The sequence below is a fragment of the Euphorbia lathyris genome, chromosome 2, assembly GCF_963576675.1.
Source record: "Euphorbia lathyris chromosome 2, ddEupLath1.1, whole genome shotgun sequence".
Lineage (NCBI taxonomy): Eukaryota > Viridiplantae > Streptophyta > Magnoliopsida > Malpighiales > Euphorbiaceae > Euphorbia > Euphorbia lathyris.
In genome coordinates this window covers 34141100-34162047 of record NC_088911.1, presented here as the reverse complement: position 1 = coordinate 34162047, position 20948 = coordinate 34141100, and the positions used below count along the sequence as shown (strand labels likewise).

Genomic DNA, 20948 nt, shown 5'->3' with positions numbered 1-20948 from the left:
CTCCTCAAGATTGGAATGAACAGTGAGTTTCACAGTCCAGCTAATAACTATTCAGTAATCACAAATAATGTAACAGACATATAGAAAGAGTCAAACTGAAAAAGGCACCATTTTTATATACAAGCTGTTTGATTCTTAATTTGTATTATTATTAACAGCAAACGTCCCATTCTAACTACATGGATTAAGAAAATGTTGAAAGGAGATTACTATTATTTTAGTGTTTAATTAACAGAGAGAAAGAGCCCTGGGTTGCAGCTTTTGCTTTATAAATACAAAGAAAGAGAGGCTCAAATTTCTCACTGCGGCTGACTTTGCAGTTCCTCATTGGCCACACTCAACTCAAACATGGCTTCCATCTTCACACTTGTCCTTCTCCTCTCTTCTTCCTTCCTCTCCCATTCCCATGCCTTTGCTCCCCATAGCCACAGAAACCCATTTCGCAAGCACCACCATCCTCACCTTGCTTCTCACAATTACAGAGACGCCCTTACCAAATCCATCCTCTTCTTCGAGGGCCAGAGGTCTGGGAAACTTCCTCCTAACCAGAGGATCAAATGGCGGAGAGACTCTGGTCTCTCAGATGGCTCTGCTATGCATGTAAAGTTTCAACCTTTTATCTTTATTTTGACTTGGGTTTGTTGATTTTGATGTGGAAATGATAATGCAGGTGGATTTAGTAGGAGGGTACTACGATGCTGGGGACAATGTGAAGTTTGGTTTCCCTATGGCTTTCACGACCACTATGCTTTCATGGAGTGTGATTGAGTTTGGTGGGTTAATGAAAGGCGAGTTACAGAACTCTAAAGAAGCCATTCGTTGGGCTACTGATTATCTTCTTAAAGCTACTCAACATCCAGACACCATTTATGTTCAGGTTTGTTTCCTACATTCTTCTCAATTTCCCCTAATTTCGCCTACTTTCTGCATATTTCAACTGGGGTTTCGCTCGTTTTCAGGTTGGTGATGCTAACAAGGATCATGCTTGTTGGGAAAGGCCAGAAGATATGGATACCCCAAGAACCGTTCTCAAAATAGACAGGAACAATCCTGGCACTGAAGTTGCTGCGGAAACTGCTGCTGCTCTTGCTGCTGCTTCTTTGGTGTTCAAAAAAACTGACCCAAATTACTCCAAAGTTTTGGCCAGAAGGGCCATCAGGGTAAACAAATATCATTTCTCATCATAAAAAATTGGGGGAAAAAAAATTGGGGGTTTGTTTATAATCTGTTTACTCTATGCAGGTGTTTCAATTTGCTGACAAGTACAGAGCACCATATACCAATGGGTTGAAGAAATTTGTTTGCCCATTTTACTGTGACTACTCTGGATTTCAGGTGAAGTGTAAATAATTTGAAACAGTTGGAAAAAAGTTTAAATTTCTGACCGTTGTGTTGAAAATTTGCAGGATGAGTTACTATGGGGTGCTGCTTGGCTTCATAAGGCTACTAGAAACCCAACTTATCTTAACTACATTCACACTAATGGGCAGAGCCTTGGTGCTGCTCAGTTTGACAACACTTTTGGCTGGGATAACAAGCATGTTGGGGCTAGAATTCTTCTCTCCAAGGTTTGTTTTTTTACTTTTTTTCTTTACTTTTTTTAGTTCTTCTGTCAAAAATTAATCAATTTAGTCCTTGAATTTCAGGCATTTCTTGTTCAAAAGGTACAATCTTTACATGAATACAAAGACCATGCAGATAATTTTATCTGCTCACTCATCCCAGGGGCCCCTTTCTCTTCAGCTGAATACACTCCAGGTACCCCACATTTCCCCCTTCTGGATTTGGTTAAGTTTAGGTACCGTAAATGTAATTTACCGATCTATTTTTTATAGGTGGTCTTTTGTTCAAGATGAATGATAGCAACATGCAATATGTGACATCAACTTCATTCCTGCTCTTAACATATGCCAAGTACTTAATCTCTGCCCGGAGGGTTGTTAACTGCGGCGGAAACGTAGTCACCCCGAATCGCCTCCGAAATATCGCCAAGAAACAGGTATAATCAGAATTTTTTCCCCTAATTTTTCAGAATGTTTGTGAAATCTGAAGTTTGGTGTGAAAATTCAGGTGGACTATCTTCTAGGAGACAATCCATTAAAAATGTCGTATATGGTGGGATACGGTCCACGATACCCACAAAGAATACACCACAGGGGCTCATCTCTGCCGTCGATCGCAGTTCATCCGGGCAAGATCCAATGCTCATCGGGGTTCAGTGTTATGAACTCAAATTCACCTAATCCAAACATTCTAGTGGGTGCAGTCATTGGTGGACCAGACAAGAATGATAGGTTCCCGGATCAAAGATCAGACTATGAGCAATCCGAGCCAGCCACTTATATTAACGCACCATTAGTCGGAGCTTTAGCCTATCTAGCTCACTCGTTTGGCCAGCTCTGAACCATGGCTCCAACATTTTAGATTAGGGGTTGGAATTATTATTATCTATTTTAATTTTTAATTAGTGGGTTCGTTTTTATTAAGTTTCCCTATGTATTGTAATGTATGTGGTAGGCCGAGACCTAAGGCTCGAGCCCCGAACCAGTTAACCACATTGGTCAAAAGATTAGATAGGGCTTTTTTCTTTTTATTTTTAGGGTTATATTTTATTGTTAACCTATGTATGCAATATATTACTGCAAGTGTCGTACTAGGACCGGTGTTTATTTATGTAAAATGCTATGGCTACAAGTAGTTTTTTCTTATTAAGTCCATTTTGGGACTTGCAAAATGTCCCTATCGTTCTAAACTTTATTTATTTTTTAATATGTAGCTCACTTTTCCTAATAAGTTGTAAATTTATCCCTAAAAAAGTTTTGGTCTGAATGTTAAGAGAAGGAAATTAGAAATTGGACCACTGAAGTTGCAGGTAACGACTAACCTACAAAAATAGGGGTAGAGAGACAAAATTAACTGTATGGAATGCTATAAATTAAATATTTTTTACCGTTGATTTGGGGGGAAGGAGTAATTGACCGTTGAAATAGGAGAGAGATATTTTGGATAGAGTGAATGAGTGACACGTGATTCTGTTTAGGTATGTGGTTTGTAGTCAAAAAAGCTGAAGAAGCTGTTACAGTAATGTCAGGGGGGTGTCAGTAACTGGATGGGGTTTCATTTTACAAACAAACAGGCTATAATTCCCACAACATGGTGCAGTGCAGCTTCTTCTTAACTAAGGAACTTTTATAAAACAGACCAAACAAAAGTAATATCAAAGGCCCTGTTTGGGAATTAGCTGTTAGCTGATTACATTAGCTGTTAGCTGATTACATTAGCTGATTTGACTATCTGTTTGTGTAGACATGTTTGGTAAAAATTAGCTGATTGATAATAGCGGTTTGTGCAAAAAGACGAATAAGGGCATTAATTTTGGCGCAGGAGAAGAGAAAGTCTATCTATTAGGGTTAAAGAAGTCCATTAATTTTAATATTGCAAAACGCTAATTGAAAAAGCTCCTAAAATGAGCTTTTTCTAAATTAGCGTTTTCATCCCAAAACTCTCTCTCAAAACTCTCTCCACCAAATACTCCAATCAGCGGTTTCGGTGGTCAAACCTCTAAAATTGGTCAAAATCGCTCTTTTTATCCCAAAACGCTCTTTACCAAACATTGCCAAACTCTAATTATTTTTACACAACAAATTTTAGTTTAAGCATTTGTTTTTTTTTTTTTACCTTTTTACAATCTAATTAATTATTTCCATGTACAAAAAAGTTATAATAAATATTAAGTTGTGTGACGTGTCAAAATATCACCACCTATTATTAGTAACAGTTTTGTCCAGTTTAATTTAAATTTGGTGAAATTTTATCAATTAAAATTGTGTAGATGTCAAATGTGATCGAATAACATATCAGAAGCCAAATGATAAAATTTTAAATAAATTAGAAACTAAATAAAAATTTAAACCTTTCTTTCTAATAACTATTTAAAATGTAAAATAAATAAAATAAAAAATAAAAAAATGTCGCGATATCAGAGAAAACGCAGCCTCGCCGCCGCTGCTTCGTCTCTTCCGTCTGAATACCGTTGGGTAACCGCCGCCGCCGGTATCCACAGATAGTCTATGCGTATCAGAGTCAGTCTAAATAGCGACCGTCCGTTGAAAAGGTTTAAAAAACTAAGAAGTATTGAAAATGTGTGGGCCTTAGCTACATATTATTAGGAGGCAGGAGACCGCCATATTGATATGAACTTTATATGTTCATAATTTATTCAAAGTTTAGTATTTCATTTTGATAATTTGAGTGTTTATTATGTGATTTGTTAGTGTTTTATCCTTGTTTTAGTGTTATGTTTTGTGTAGGAAAATTGTCAAATAGATGCATGAACATTCACATTTTGAGATGAAAATCAGCTGAAACGCGCCCGCGGAAAAAAGCACGCTCATTGGATTAAAGAGGCTTGGATTGCAGGAATTTCCAGAACGCGCTCGCGGAAAATAACGCGCCCGCGGAATTTTCCAGAATTGCTGTAAAGTTATGTCTCTTTGTCAAAAGTCACATTCTTCCATCCAAAAGACATGTCTATCTAGAGTGGTGTTTCAAGGGGTGTCTTTACATTTAAAAGAACATAATTGCTGGATGTTTAAAGGAGGAAAAATTACTTGAAGAAGAACACAAGAGATCAGAAAGAAAAAGAGACTTGAAGGTCAATTGCATGTTTAAAGCATTTTGAAGAGAAGTTAGAGATCAAGAAGAAAGAAGACATTAATGTAAAAAGGATAGAGAGATCATCCTTCACTATTCTCCTTCTTCTTTACTTCTTGTATTTACAATTACATTCTATATGTTTTTACTTTTAAGGATGATAATTGCTATCCACTTTAGTTTGTTCAATTGACTTAGTTTAATCTAACTTACAATATTCTTTTCATAATACATGGTTCAGTTAAGATCTTAATTATTCTTTATAGTTAGGAATATGATCGAGAGACAATTCCTTAACGAAATTTATGAAGAATTGATTATCTTTTATCCCTAGAGAGATCAGGATAAAAAAGATAGTTGTCGTATGTTGATTATTGAATTAATAATGTTTATAATTGATTAGTTGATTCAACAAGTGAGAACTGAGAATTAATATCATCGTTTTATATTACTAAGCACTCTAATTTATGTCGAGAGAGTAGATTAGAATTATATACAACTTAACTTATAATCGTTAGATTGAATAAGTATAATTAAGCAATTCATTAAGTTTTTATCATCTGTCTCTGACTTGTTATTCAAATGCATATTTAAGTTTGATCTTTAGATTCAAGTAATTAGATTAGTTTTAATTAGATAATTAACAACATTCTTATATTTGATTTCTGTAAACAAAAGAAACAGATTAAGTGATAGTGAGTAATAACTTTGTTCCTCGAGGGATCAACATCTTTTATTACTACAAGAAAACTGTGCACTTGCAGAAATTCCTTAACAAGTTTTTGGCGCCGTTGCCGGTGAGCAATTCTGTTTATTGCCATTATTTTACTTAGTCTAACTTTTGGATTACAGTCATTTTTTTTATTATTTACTGATATTTTTTTTTCTTTTCAATTTTGCAGATTTTTTTTAATTCAAGTACATGCCTAGGACAAGAAGTTCCAAGGAAAAGCTTGAAACATTTATCCCAGAGATTGAAAAATTTTGTAAACAAAAACGAAAAACAAAAAAAATTGAAAGACAAGATGGCAAATCTACCCGAGCAAAGACTTATGGATTATGCCATTCCAGCAGTGAATGGGGCGCAACAAGGAGTGGTTCGTCCGACGGTTAATGCAAATCAATTTGAAATAAAACCAGCTTTACTTCAAATGATGCAAAATTGTATCCAATTTTATGGTTTGCCAAATGAAAATCCAAACTCTCATTTAGCAAATTTTTTGGAGATATGTGATACATTTAAAATTAATAATGTTCCTACCGAAGCAATTAAGCTTTGGCTTTTTCCATTTACTTTAAAGGATAAAGCCAAAGCTTGGTTAAATTCATTACCACCAGGATCCATTACAACTTGGGATCAATTGGCACAATCATTTTTATCCAAGTATTTTCCTTTGGCAAAAACAGCCAAGTTGATAAAGGAAATTACTACATTTACACAATTTGATTCTGAATCATTATATGAAGTATGGGAACGTTTTAAGGATTTGCAGCGGAGTTTCCCCCATCATAACCTTCCAAGAGAGTTACTTATGCAGACTTTCTACAATGGAGTTAATCCTGCCACCAGAACCACTATTGATTCAGCATCCGGAGGATCACTTATGAGGAAAACTACTACTGATGCCTATGATTTATTGGAAGAAATGGCTACTAACAATTGCATGTGGCCAAGTGAGAGAGCAAAGGAATCATCTTCTCAACCTATGAAAGGAATTATTACTACTGACCCAATGACTGTTTTGCAGGCACAAATTTCAGCATTAACCAATAAGATTGAGAAAATGAGTATGGGTAATCAGCCAACTTGTACAATGTGTGGACAAAGTGGACATTATGAACTTGAATGTCCCTTGGGACAACCAAGTACAGAGGAGCAAGTTAATTATGTCCAAGGACAAGCACGGGGAAATCCATATCCTAATAATTATAGTTCTGGTTGGAGGCCTAATCAAAATTCCTCATGGTCAAATAATCCAAATCGTGGGCAAAATATCCAATAACCACAAGATCGGTTCGGATTACTTGAAATGAAGATGGATAAATTCTTGGAGGGAATTAATAAAAAAATGAATTCCCAAGATGAGATCACTAAAAGCCTTGAATCCAAGTTTGATCAAATTGCAAAGAACCATTCATCATCTATTCATAATCTGGAGGTCCAACTTGGGCAACTAGCCAATGCAATTCCATCTCGAAACCAAGGAAATCTCCCAACAAAACTCAAGGAAATCCAAGGGACTTGAAAGCTGTTACATTAAGATCCGGTAATCAATATACATTTCACAATAATTCAAATGATATCTTGTCGGATGATTCAAATGAGAAAATAGAAATTCAGTCACCAAGTTCTAGTGAAGATATAGGGAATTCTGAAATTCCCAAAGTAACTACTGAAAAAGGGGCTGAAAATGTTATATCATCACCACCATCAATTCATCAACCTCATCCACCTTTTCCTCAAAGGCTCAACAAGAAGAATATGGATAAGCAATTTATAACTTTTCTTGATAAATTGAAAAATTTGAATATTAATTTATCTTTTATTGAGGCTATCACACAAATTCCAAATTACACCAAGTTTTTAAAAGACTTGATTTCAAAGAAGCGTAATTGGGAAGATGTATCTACTATCTCCCTAACGGAAGATTGTAGTTCCATTATCACAAGTGCTATGCCAATAAAACTTAAAGATCCTGGGAGTTTCACTATCCCGTGCAAATTAGGGAATATAGAATTCCCTAGATGCTTATGTGATCTAGGGGCAAGTATCAACCTGATGCCCCTTTCCATTTTTAAGAAACTTGGTTTGGAAGATGTTAAACCAACTTCTATGGTTCTTCAACTAGCGGACCAGTCAATTAAGAAACCTTATGGCATAGTTGAAGATGTACTTGTGAAAGTGGACAAGTTTATTTTTCCTGCAGATTTTGTGATTCTGGATTTTTCTTTTGATGCTAATTGTCCACTAATTTTGGGTAGACCATTTATGAACACTGGAAGAGCATTAATTGATGTCTCTGAAGGGAAATTGATCTTGAGGATTGGTGAGGATACTGTGGAATTTCATATAAACAAAGCTCTAAAATATCCCATGGATGAAAATGTGTGTATGAAAGTAGATGTGGTTGACAACTGTGTGAAAGAGGTATTTGAAATCAGCACACAAGAAAATGTTCCTAATGAAAGTGAAGACATTGAAGAAGATGGTGAAGTTAGTCTAAAACCAGAAGTTCTACACCGGAATGAAGCCCCAATTCCACCATCCATTGTAAGTCCACCTGTTGTTGAATTAAAACCATTACCATCCCATCTGAGGTATGCATTTCTTGGTCCTAATGATAATTTTCCTATCATCATTTCTAACAAACTTAATAAAGATCAAGAATTGAAACTTTTAAAAGTTGTTGAAAAATGAATAAAGAGTATAGGTTGGCAGATTTCAGATTTAAGAGGAATAAGTCCTAATGTAGTAATGCATAGGATTCATATGGAAGAAAAACACCAACCTAAAGCGGATAGGCAAAGAAGACTAAATCCAAACATGAAGGAAGTAGTTAAGAAAGAAATAATTAAACTACTTGATGCTGGCATAATATATCCCATATCAGATAGTGAATGGGTTAGTCCAGTGCACTGTGTACCAAAAAATGGTGGGATAACAGTTGTAAAAAATGATAAAGGAGAGTTGATATCTACACGAACCATGACTGGATGGAGGGTTTGTATAGATTATAGAAAATTAAACTCAGCAACTAGGAAAGACTATTTTCCCTTACCATTTATTGACCAAATGCTAGAACGAATTGCTGGTCATGCATTTTATTGTTTCTTAGATGGATTTTCTGGGTACTTCCAAATCTTTATATATCCAACTGACCAAGAAAAAACAACATTTACATGTCCCTACGGTACATTTGCCTATAGGAGAATGCCGTTTGGATTATGTAATGCACCAGCAACTTTTCAAAGGTGCATGACTTCAATATTTGGGGATATGATAGAGCATATTATGGAGGTGTTTATGGATGATTTTTCTGTCTATGGTGATTCATTTGACTCATGTTTGTCTAATTTAGATAAAGTATTGGCTAGGTGTGAAGAATCCAATTTGGTCCTTAATTGGGAAAAATGCCATTTTATGGTTGAAGAAGGGATTGTGTTGGGACATAAAATATCAGCCAAAGACATAGAAGTTGATAGGGCTAAAACAGAGATGATAGAAAGATTACCCCCACCTAATTCAGTAAAAGGTATCAGATCATTCCTAGGACATGCCGGATTTTATAGGAGATTCATTAAAAACTTCTCTTTAATAGCAAAACCATTAACAAATCTCTTGGTGAAAGATGCTAAATTTGATTTTGGAGATGATTGTTTGAAGGCTTTTGAGACTTTAAAAAATGCCTTAGTAAGTGCACCTATAATCACAACTCCGGATTGGAATTTACCTTTTGAGATAATGTGTGATGCTAGTGATCTAGCCATAGGGTGTGTTTTAGGCCAAAGAAGAGAGAACAGATTACATGTCATTTCTTATGCAAGTCATACTTTAACAGGTGCTCAATTAAACTACACAACTACAGAAAAAGAAATGCTTGCTGTAGTATATGCGTGTGATAAGTTTAGGTCATATTTATTGGGTTCTAAAGTGATCATATTTACTGACCATGTGGCACTTCGTTATTTATTTGCAAAAAAGGATGCAAAACCACGCCTCATTCGGTGGGTTTTGTTATTACAAGAATTTGATATTGTAATTAAAGATAAGAAAGGCACAGAAAATTCAGTGGCGGATCATTTATCCCGCCTTGAGGATAAAAATGGACCTATTGGAGATACGTCTAGAATCAATGATGATTTTCCGGACGAAGCATTAATGTTAGTTAGGCATTTGACTGCACCTTGGTATGCTGATTTCGCTAACTTTCATGCTGCAGGAATCACTCCCCATGATTTTACATATCAACAGAGAAAGAAATTTCTTTCTGATTCCAAACATTACTTTTGGGAGGAACCATACTTGTTTAAAGTCTGTGGGGATGGACTCATTAATTAGGAGATGTGTGAGTGAGGACGAATATATTGATATCTTAACCACTTGTCATTCTAGTCTATATGCAGGCCATCATGGAAGTTTAAAAACAGCATCTCGTGTCCTTGAATGTGGTTTTCATTGGCCAACATTATTCAAAGATGCACGTGATTTTGTGCAAAGATGTGATCGATGCCAACGAGTCGGCTATATAAGTAAGAGGGATTCTATGCCATTAACCAACATGTTAGAGGTAGAGTTGTTTGATGTATGGGGAATAGACTTTTTGGGTCCTTTTCCTACTTCTTTTGGGCAGAATTATATTCTAGTGGCTGTGGACTATGTGTCCAAATGGGTAGAGGCAATCGCCTCGCCAACAAATGATTCTAAGGTAGTAACTAAGTTCTTAAAGAAATTATTTACTCGATTTGGAGTTCCTAGAGTCATCATAAGTGACGGAGGTACGCATTTCATTAATCGTACTTTTGATGCTTTGCTTAGGAAATATGAGGTTCACCATAGGGTATCTACACCATATCATCCACAAACTAGTGGCCAAGTGGAGATATCTAATCGAGAATTAAAATGGATTCTTGAGAAAACCGTTTCCAGTTCACGAAAAGATTGGTCATAAAAATTGGACGATGCCCTATGGGCATATCGTACAGCATTCAAAACTCCCATTGGCATGTCACCTTATAGGTTAATTTATGGAAAAGCATGCCATTTGCCCGTTGAATTGGAGCACAAGGCCTATTGGGCTATAAAAACACTTAACTTTGATATGTCTAAAGCCGGATTTAAAAGAAAATTGCAATTAAACGAGTTAGATGAATTGCGGCTTTTCTCATATGAAAATGCTAAACTCTATAAAGAACGAACTAAGAAGTGGCATGATGCACATATTCATGTTAAGCATTTTAATATAGGGGATAAAGTTCTTCTATTTAATTCAAGGTTAAAACTATTTCCGGGTAAACTTAAATCTCGGTGGAGTGGTCCGTTTGAAGTTGTAAGAGTCTTTGACCATGGGGCTTTGGAATTAAAAAATTCGAAGGGCGAAATATTTAAAGCCAATGGACAACGATGTAAAATTTATTTTGACGATAAAATTCTTAGTCGGGAGATTTCGATCATTAAATTCATAAAGTAAGAATAAGTATTTATAAGTTAAGTTTTATTTAAAAAAACAAACAAAAAAAAAATATATAATACCACTATCTCAAAATGAGAGCAGCGTGGGACAAAGTTCCACAGCTATGCTCCCATTTGTGCTGCGCGCGGAACAAAGCACGCACGCGGTACATATTAGTGTCTCTCTGTCTCGCGCGCGGAATTTTCCGCGACCGCGGAAGAGAGACACCCAATTTTATTTAAGGGTTGCTGTAGACACCGAGTCGGAGGACCTGTGACGAAAACTTGAAACAAGACGGTCGAAGCGATTGATTCCGGAAGTTTTAAAAAATATATAGAGAATAATAAGCTGAGGAAAATTAACAGCACGACACGGGCACACAACGGCATCCCGCACGCGGACGACGATGGTCGAACGCCTGCTTGACGGCTCGAGACGTGCGCGCAGCGTCCGTCGGACGTACCGCGAGTGGCACACTCTCGACGCCCGAGCAATGCCTGGGACCGCTGGCGGTGCGCGCCCTCGTGGGCCGTTGAGCACACGTGCCTGGCAGCGCGGAGCGCGCGTTCGGCGGCCGCGACGTGCGAGCGTCTAGCTGCGCAGAACGCGCGCTCGGCGGCCACGGTGTGCACGCGTCCGACGGCGCGGGGCACGCCCAGAGGGTCGCCGGGCGGGCACCCAACCGCGTCGGGCGAATGCCCAACGCATCGGGCGGACGCCCGACGAGGGTTGGGCGCGGGCGCCCAATCCCGCGTTGGGCGATCGCCCAACATTGTTGGGCGGCCGCCCAACTATTGTTGGGCGGCCGCCCAACAAGGTTGGGCGGTAGCCCAACACTAGGTTGGGCGACCGCCCAACCACAATGGGCGACGCCCAAATTTTTTTGGGCGTCGCCCATTGTTCCGGGATCCGTTTCCCTATATAAGGGCACGGATCCCAAGGCAAAAAAAAAAGGAGGGAGGAAAAGAAGGAGGCTTTTTGGGGGAAAACTTTCTCACTCTAAACTTTTTTAGAGAGAGAGAGTGGATTTTTTTGAGAAAAATATTTTTTTTTTCTCAAAAATTCCAAATTTCCTAAGTTCAATTTTTACTAAATTTTTATTAAAATCGGGAGCTCGCGGTTCGTGGAATCAATCGGCTTCGACTGTCAGATACCGAATCAAAGGTATTATCCGAGGACTAGACTCTTTATTTTATTTAATTTATTTCTCTCCTTCTATTTATTTTTTATGCTATAGTTTTTATTCCTTTAGTCATTTATTTATTTTGTCACGTTTTATTTAGTTAGCGCATTTATTTAATTTTCGTATCGTGTTAAATAAAATTCGATTTTGTTTTAAAATAAAAACCTTGTTTTGGATATCCCAATACGAACTGTGATCCGATAAAAAGGTAGTTCGGGTATCGAAAATATTGTAATTATAAGTTCTTTTTTTGAAAGAGGTTTCCAAATAACGTTTTAAAATAAAAACATCGTTTTAGGAACTTCCGTTTTCGACTATGATCCATCTTTGGTAGTTCGGAAGTCTAAAACGATTGAATTAGATTTAATTTAAAGCTTTTGAATAAATCTGAAAAATATTGGAGTGCTGCTGTAATTTGTCAATTCTGTCACTAAATGCTGTTTACCGACGGATTTTCCGTCGGTAAATCTGCCAAAATGTAAAAAATGTCATTTCGGTCCCTTTTTCTTAACTTTTAGACTTTTAATCCCTAGTATGTATATATGATTATGTAATACATGTTTTTCAAATTATTTTAGAACTTTAGTATGCATATTTATTTTAGAATATTGGTATATTATTTTTATCTTATTTCACAATATAAGTATAAATATATATATAAGTATTTTCTTTTTCTTAACTTAGGCTATGTTTAAATATTAGTTATTTGATATTTTGAGAAATAATTAATATATACTAGTATATGATATTTTTGGTATTTAATGTGTATATATATATAGTTTTGGGAATAGTTGAGTTATTTTAGTGATCATTGAGTGTAAATCATTTCTTATAAATATTATTTTCTTAGTTATAAGATTCATTTACTACTTTCACATTTTCAAAGTATAAGTATATAGTACCTATTATTTTCATATATATATAGTTCGTTTTGTATTAGCTTTTATCCTCATATCCTATTTTTGATTTTAAATGTATATATGTATGCATAAATTACTTTCTTTATTCTTTTGGGTCTAATCTTATGTCTATATTTCAAGTGGGCTTTGTTTGAGTATTGATGATGGTTTAAATGGGTTGTTAACATAATTATAACAATTAGAGAGTCCATTAAATAGATGGGGGGAAATAAAAGACAAAAAGAGAGTTTTCAATTGAATCATTTAAATTAATGAGTTTTTTTAGATTTCTAATGCAAATAAATAGAGTCTTTCTTGTTAATATTTCAAGTTGTCTTCAAAACACCATGTTTTAAAACCTTAATCCGTTCCAAAGGCGGATTAAAGGATCATTGTAATTAAAATCGTTTTCTTTGCGAATAATAGAGTTTTGAACCATTTTCTTAAAGAATTTGTACAAAATAAAATTGACTTGTATGTTTAACCACGTTTTCTTTTTAAAAGGCTTTTACTTTAACGTTTTCAATTACTCGAGTCGTTCCAACGGCGATTCGGGTAAGCTTCATCGAACGGGGTTTTAAAACGCACCTAAATCGTTCCAACGGCGATTAAGGTGCGAACCATGTAATAAACATCGTTTTGGGGAAATAAGTTAATATAGAATAGACACACAACATAACATTTAAATACGGTTGTAAATAAATTACTTCTTTCTTCCCCCTCTCTGTGTATGTATAAACATAAATGGGTGATTCTTTACTGATGTGGCTTTTCAATATCATATGCTCAAAATGATTTCCAAAAAGAGAAAGAAAAGGGTTTCAAATGAATTTTAAACTTAAAGAAGTATACGATTAGTCCGTTATCGCCTAACATGCTGAGTAGGAGGCCAGTGGTTCATAACCGGGCGATGTCGGGGTGCCTAGTAGCCTTTCTCCGGAAAGGAGCTAGCCTTCTCGGCTCGTACCTAAGTTTCCCGAACCCACGCCGGTCTCCCGCAAGGGATCGGTGTTCATTTTCCCATTCGTGGGTGGCGACTCTTCCATATCTCCGAGCTCCGGTCCTGCCGAGCAGCTTGATTCCACGATTGGTTGCTTTCGGCGCCAATCACCGCTTACGTCGCCATGAGGTTGTCCACCCCCCGGTCCGCCCGGGAGATTAGGCCGCGGCACCTCGTCTAACAAGTGGCGACTCCGCTGGGGAAGCGAGAAATTTGATTCCGGAAGGCATGCACTAAGCCCTTAACGGGGACGGATCGTTTTACTTCTTTTTCGTATGCATTCACGAGCATTATTGCAAACCCTTTGGGTAATTTCCGCGAAACCTCTAGCGAGAGTCCATTCGTCGCTCGAAAGAGGATAGCGTAAGTTCCCCCTTACAGTAAGGCGCCAGAGGGTCCCCATCCATTCGTTAGGGGCGAATCTGTGCGGTCCTGTGAGGTCCCGCGGTCAGCCGTGTCAGCATATAGTAGTCTTAGAAGTTTCCATAGGATTACCCGTTACTATTTTTTATGTGATAAATGAATCAGTTTGTGTTTTCAAACCGCCATGATACGTGTCTAATCCTAAACAATGTAAAGAAAATGAGACGATGCGTTAATATATACTCATGAATCGACATACTAATTACCCTAAAACATCGAAATGATTTGAACTAAAGACGACTTAGTCATCTCATATGAATGAACATGTGCGACCCGCCTTGTCCCTTTCGGTGTCCCGACGAAGGCACGTGTTCAAGAAATACGTTATGACGTAAGCACGTATTAGTATGAATCGGTTCGGTGTTAAGGATAATTACATTTCGATACAAAAGACTATATTAACGGTAGCCGTTATTCACATTCTTTAAATAAATTAGGATAAAACGAGATCACGACGAAACGAAAACGAAGAACATTTCTGTTTCGAACGACCTTGTTATAACGTGAAAAGTTTCGCACAAGTAGCCCGTCCCTTCCGAATAAAAGACGAGCTTTTACGTTATGCCTTGTGTCATTCTTAGGAGAAATGGACGTGTCCGCAAAAGGTGACTAAGAAAACAAAGAAAAGAAAAATGAACTAATCGACCAAAATCATTCTAAATCCACGATATATGTTAATCCCGCGAGTAGTTAAAGAAAATAAACCAATACCGTTGAATACGTGCCTCGAACGAGTGTATACCCCGTTTAAAATCTCGAAGCCGAATTAAGCCAAACCATATAATTGCGCCATATGGACGAGACTGCGGGTTTTGACTAACGACTCGATCATTTCGACCGTTACCAAAACTGCAAGAAATATGGCCCGATGTACGTGTTTGCTTAAATCGTGCCTAAAGGAAGGAAAACGGTGATATCCTTGCTTCGAATAAACACGCGATTCAACGAAACGTTTATTTTCTATAACCACACTGAGATGATATATCCCGTGGAGTGGGAGGAACAAAGAGTTGTAATTAGCCGAAAGATTATCGTGCGCTCAAAATAAGACTCGCCGTCTTTTTCACGTAGCAAAATGAGCAAACGAATCCTCGACGCTAAGAACAAACGCGTTACGCGATGAGTCCGTTCCCTAAAATAAAATCCAAAAGTGATTCCATCACTAAATAAACACGTGGTTACGTCTCTCGATAGATCCAAAAAGTCCCGTTGTAATCCAAAAATCGAGACACGAACCCACGCGGACAAAAGGGAACGAGTCATTGACAATAACGAACGATTGGACTAGAAAAATAACTCGAACCACGTCTAAAAAACTGAGATGCGCTCAAAGGGAGTCAAAACCCGAATTAATGCGTCTCATGAAAGGACGACAGACGAGTTATTCTGAAAGGACAATCCAACTTGGTCGATTTTTTTTAGTCACTAAACGTTGATACGTCAAAACGAACTGTATTGTCTGATGAATGATTTACTTTCCCGTAATAATCGACAGCATCACGTGTCCCCTGGACCGCAATGTGAGCCAAAAAACCAAAATCCTAGGAAAGAGACCTGGACCAACGAGTGTGTGGAGGAATAAGGGTGGAAGAGAGATGTTGTGATACATGTAAATAGAACTAACGTTTGTTCTTCTTATCTTATAATCGTAAATAAATAAACGCACACACCACGAATCATGCATATAAAACCATGCATACATACTAATGGATACCGTTCGCGCAGACGTCATCATTAAGCGGTTGTGGTTTCGCGAGAGTGATCGGCTTGTCAGACAGTTTGATCAGTTGCGAGTAGACAGTCCCGAACCAGTAGTTGTGGCTTCTGAATCGTCTTCATCCGAGTATACTCAGTCTTCCGTCAGTATGTCTGCAACCGACGAGAAGGTGGCTGAATTGGAGAATTCTGTGAACAATATCAACGACCAGGTGGCCGCGATCTTGGCCCAGCTAGCTGAGTTAGCACTGAAGGACAACAAGAGTGGTAGTAAGCGTGCTGAGAATGAGGTGAACGATGGCCCTCGCTCTGGGAATGAGGAGGATTATCAGGATTATGTCCGAAAACAGTTAGAGAAGGAGAAAGCTAAGGAAGAGGAGTGGAGGCAACACATCACACAAGAAGTGCAGGACTTGCACGGAGGAAGCTCCGGGAGTCAAGATTTCTATAACTTGAAGAATTGCTTGACAGCAACAGCTTTGCCTCTGAAATTTCGGCTCCCTGACATGAAAAAGTTCGATGGAACTGGAGATCCCACTGCTCACATGAATCAGTACGTTGCGGTGATGAAGCACACGATCCTGACCGAGGATCAAGTCTTGGGGTTGTTTAACACTTACCTGGAGGGGGCTGCCCTCACATGGTTCCATGCGCTGCCAATGGTGACAAAGAAGGATTGGAAGGAGTTAGCGAAGTCATTCATCGCTCAGTATAGTTTTAACACCATGTTGGAAGTCACTTTGAAAGAGTTAGAGAGCACTAAGCAGCAGACTGGGGAATCCCTTTCAGACTTCGTGAAGAGATGGAGGGCTAAGGCCGCGGTCATGAAACAGAAGCCGCTTGAGCAAGATCAGATCCGGATGGTGATTGGCAATACGTTGCCGTATATTAAGAATGAGTTGAGATATATGCCGTTCACAGATTTCAATCAGATGTATAGTTGCGCCTTGACTGTCGAGGGCGATGGAGAGCCGAAGAAAGCTTATACCAAGTGGACGAAGTCGGGATATAGTGCCGGAGGGCCTAGCGCGAGTGCGGAATCTGCGACAGTGAAAGTGGTTGATCTTAATGCTACCGAAAAGAGGCGGTTCGCCAAATTCGATCAGACTTACGCAAAGGTTTTTGAACGTCTGCAGAAGAAGGGATTGTTGAAAGCCCTTACCCCGTATAACAAAGCTCAACCTACTCCGCAGATTCAGGCTAGAGGGTATTGTGAATTCCACAGCAGTTATGGACATACGATTGAGAATTGCGAGAGGCTGAAACACGAAATCCAAGATTTGATTGAGGAGAAGAAGATAGCTGATCCTTCGTCAGCAAACCCTTCCGTTAGGCGCAATCCATTGCCTAATCATAGGGTGAGCGTGATCGGAGTTGGTTTGACGGAAACTGTAGTGATGGAATCTTTTGAGGAAGATGTAGAGGAGTTGTTGGACTCCGTCGAAAGAAGCAATGTGGGAAATGGTTTGTATGTGTCCTTCTTGGGTGAGGAACAAGAGGACGAACCAATGGAGGAAGGATCAGATGGTGGAGCACCATATGACGAGGATAGTGCCGAAGAGACCGGAGAAGGGTCGTCTCGGACTATCGTGCCTAATTTGGGTTTGTTCAGTGGAGGAAGGGATCCCGAAGTGCACTTGCGTGAGTATATGCACGACATGTTTATTGAATCCTTCGGGGTAGATGAAATTGCTCAGTGGTTCCACCATTCACTGGTAGGTGAGCCTTTGCAATGGTTCCATTCATTGCCCGACTCTTGCAAGCACGATTGGGATCAGTTGTCGGATTTGTTTCTTGAAAAGTATCAGAGAGCTGAGGATAGAACCGCAGAGCACTTTGCAATGCAGATTGGACCCATCAAGCGTCCATTGCCAAGGGTGAGCAAGTATAACGGCAATAAGGACCCTATGGAGCACCTTCACTTCTATTTGTCAGCTATGACAGCATTGAGTTTCAAAGAGGAAGAGATCACTAGCCTGTTTTGTAATTCATTGATGGGTGAACCGCTGATGTGGTACATGTCGCTGCCGATGTATGTTAAGATCGATTGGGCAGCTATGACGAAGAGATTTATCAAGGAATATACGGTATGGATGCTAGCAGAGCAAACTCCTGATTCCCCATCTTACCAAACACCTGATGCGGTGTTAGCAATGCCTAGGTATGGTGGATACCGGGATCCTGTAGAGCATGCGAGGATATTCCGCGATCATATGTATAACGCTGGATTCCCACAGTGTGAGTTGCATGAACATTTTCCGGAAACCTTGATGGGTGAAGCCTTATTGTGGCATCAGGGTCTGTCAGAGGAAGAGATGTGTCATTGGATACCGCTCCGAAATGCCTTTGTGGCGAGATATGAAATGTACCTTCCATGGACGGGATCCCTGGATGATCTGGACAGGATTAGGAAATTCCCCGAGGAACATTTTGTAGATTATGCTAGAAGGTGGAGGCACCGTTATGAGCAGTGTAATGAGGCAATGAGCGATAAGGTGCAGCTTATGTGCATACGACGAGGCGCTATTCCATTGGCCGCGAGAAGGATGAGTAGAGTGTCCCTCCGTGACTATGATGAGTTGATAGGTTGGGCCTTGTATGGATCGGCGGATCCCTTTTTCCTGAATCCGAGTGTTCCTCACGTCATGGATTTAATGGTCGTAGACATCTGGGCGAGTTCCTCAGACGAGGAGGATGCCAATCGGAAGACCCCTATCAACATTTGGGACGAGTCGGATGACGAGCCGGAAGTTGCGGTGATGACGAGATCAGGTCGTGTGGCCGAGGGAAAGGCACCAATGGTAGAGACTGAGATTGGAGAAGGTTTGGCTCCTAAGCCCGACTACCAAGTTCTTGAACAGTTGAAGAAGACGCAAGCTAAGTCTACGGTCTGGGAAGTTTTATGCCATTCTAAGTACCATCGTGAGAACCTGATGAAGGAGTTGCAGAATTTGGTGATCTCCACCGACACTGAGCCGGCAGCGCTAGTAGGGGCAATAATGGCCCGAAAGAAGACTGAGATTACGTTTACCGACGAGGATCTCCCAGAAGAGGGAAAGGCTCACAACAAGCCATTGTATATCCGAGCGGAAATTAACGGGAAGAAGACTAGCTGTGTTATGGTCGATGATGGATCGGCCATTAATGTTTGTCCTTTGAAGCTCTTGTCCAAGTTAGGAGTGGAGAGAGGAGATTTGACAGCTTCTGAAATAGTGATCAGAGCATACGATGACAGCCGTAGGCATATTGAAGGAGTTTTCAAGGCCAAGTTGAAAGTGGGGCCGCACGAGGAAGAAACTGAGTTCACAGTGTTGGATATCCCAGTAACTTTTACTGTGTTGTTGGGACGCCCTTGGTTCCACAAGCTGGGAGGTGTGCCCTCCACGCTCCACCAAATGATTAAGTTCCCCTTCGGGGAGGAGATAGTTACAATTAGAGCTGAAAAGCTGAGCTCGGTGGCAGCATTGGGAATTGAGCCTCAACTTTTCTCCGGATTCCAAGTCTCTGGGATTTACGAGTTGAGCATGACCACCGATGTGGTGAAGATGATGAAAGGAGGTTTCATCCCGGGAATGGGCTTAGGAGCACACCATCAAGGGTTGTCGGAGTTTCCAGATTTTAAGAGTCAGAAAACCCGGAGGGGTTTGGGATATGAGCAGGGGAGTCCATCCAACATGAGTGCAGAAGGAAAAATAGGCTTGAGGAAGCATTTTGTAAGCGAGGGGCATGGAAGGCCATATTCGGGAACGTCCGAGTCGTGGACTAGCACGGAAGGAAAGATTCTGCCAGGGTTTGAAATCTTCAATGATGTCGCCGACTGGGGCAAAGGAAAGGCAAGCTGCTTTGTCGAGGAGATCATGATGCTGGATTCAAATGCCGAGGAGCAGGTCATTACCATTGAAGCGGCTATAGGAGCTGAAATTGAGCCTAGTACCTCGAGAGTATATGAGAAGTCCGAAGATATTGAGGATGAAAATTGTATTACTGCTTTGTTTGAGTCTGATGATGTAATCACCCACGCTATCAATGAAATGAATTCTGATTTTGCTTACTTGCTTGATGTTGATCATGATCATTCCATGCATTCTCATTCATATAACATGCCTACATTTGAAATCAATACAATAGAAATGTCAACTTTCAATCTTGGTACGGATGAAAATCCTAAACTTATACAAATTGCTCAAGAATTAACTATTGAAGAGAGAAAAGAATTTGAGAGAATAATTAAAAAATACGAAATTGTATTCGCTTGGACATACGAAGACATGCCTGGAATCGATCAATCAATCGTAACTCACCGCATTCCAACATATCCCGAGGCGAGGCCCGTAAAGCAGAAGCTCCGACGTATGAGACCCGAATGGGCAGATAAGATCAGAGAGGAGGTGAAGAAGCAGTTAGAAGCAGGATTCATCGAAGTGATCGACTATCCCCCTTGGGTCGCAAATGTAGTGCCCATCGCGAAAAAGGATGGCAAAGTGAGGATGTGCGTGGATTACAGAGATCTTAACAAGGCATGCCCCAAGGATGAGTTTGCCTTGCCTCATATCGATGTATTGATCGACAGTGCAGCATCAAGCGTCTTACACACAAATGTGGATGGTTTCATGGGCTACATGCAAGTTCAGATGGCCGAAAAGCACAAAGCGAAAACGTCGTTCACAACAGAGTGGGGAACATACTGTTACAGAGTGATGCCATTTGGTTTGAAAAATACCGGGGCAACCTACCAGCGAATGGCCACAGCCCTGTTCCATGACATGATACACAAGGAGGTAGAAGTCTACGTGGATGACATGATGGTCAAATCAGAGACGAGAGAAGGGCATTTTTGCCGCACTCGAGAAGTTTTTGGCCCGAATTGCAGAATTCAAGCTAAGGTTAAACCCGAAGAAGTGCTT

The 20948-nt window shown here is 39.5% G+C and overlaps 1 protein-coding gene and 1 non-coding gene across 2 annotated transcripts; one reads left to right on the top strand and one right to left on the bottom strand.

Annotated features, from left to right (window-relative positions):
* The first annotated feature begins 240 nt into the window (after window positions 1–240).
* On the top strand, window positions 241–2708 carry LOC136217724 (endoglucanase 17). The gene is made up of 8 exons (XM_066004365.1): window positions 241–600; window positions 671–877; window positions 960–1160; window positions 1243–1335; window positions 1407–1568; window positions 1647–1758; window positions 1836–1999; window positions 2071–2708. The coding sequence occupies exons 1-8, from the start codon at window positions 349–351 to the stop codon at window positions 2401–2403; spliced, it is 1524 nt and encodes a 507-aa protein (XP_065860437.1). The 5' UTR covers window positions 241–348; the 3' UTR covers window positions 2404–2708.
* A 3354-nt stretch (window positions 2709–6062) lies between these two features.
* LOC136221387 (small nucleolar RNA R71) lies at window positions 6063–6169 on the bottom strand. Its single transcript, XR_010685152.1, has one exon. It is a non-coding gene; the product is annotated as a small nucleolar RNA R71 (small nucleolar RNA).
* Window positions 6170–20948: the final 14779 nt, after the last annotated feature.

What these genes read in the sequence shown, in the direction of transcription:
- LOC136217724 (XM_066004365.1), top strand. Translation starts at nt 349, where the DNA reads ATGGCTTCCATCTTCACACTTGTCCTTCTCCTCTCTTCTTCCTTCCTC. An exon ending in GTGACTACTCTGGATTTCAG is followed by an intron (nt 1,336 to 1,406) that starts GTGAAGTGTAAA and finishes GAAAATTTGCAG; the next exon opens with GATGAGTTACTATGGGGTGC. An exon ending in GAAATATCGCCAAGAAACAG is followed by an intron (nt 2,000 to 2,070) that starts GTATAATCAGAA and finishes GTGAAAATTCAG; the next exon opens with GTGGACTATCTTCTAGGAGA.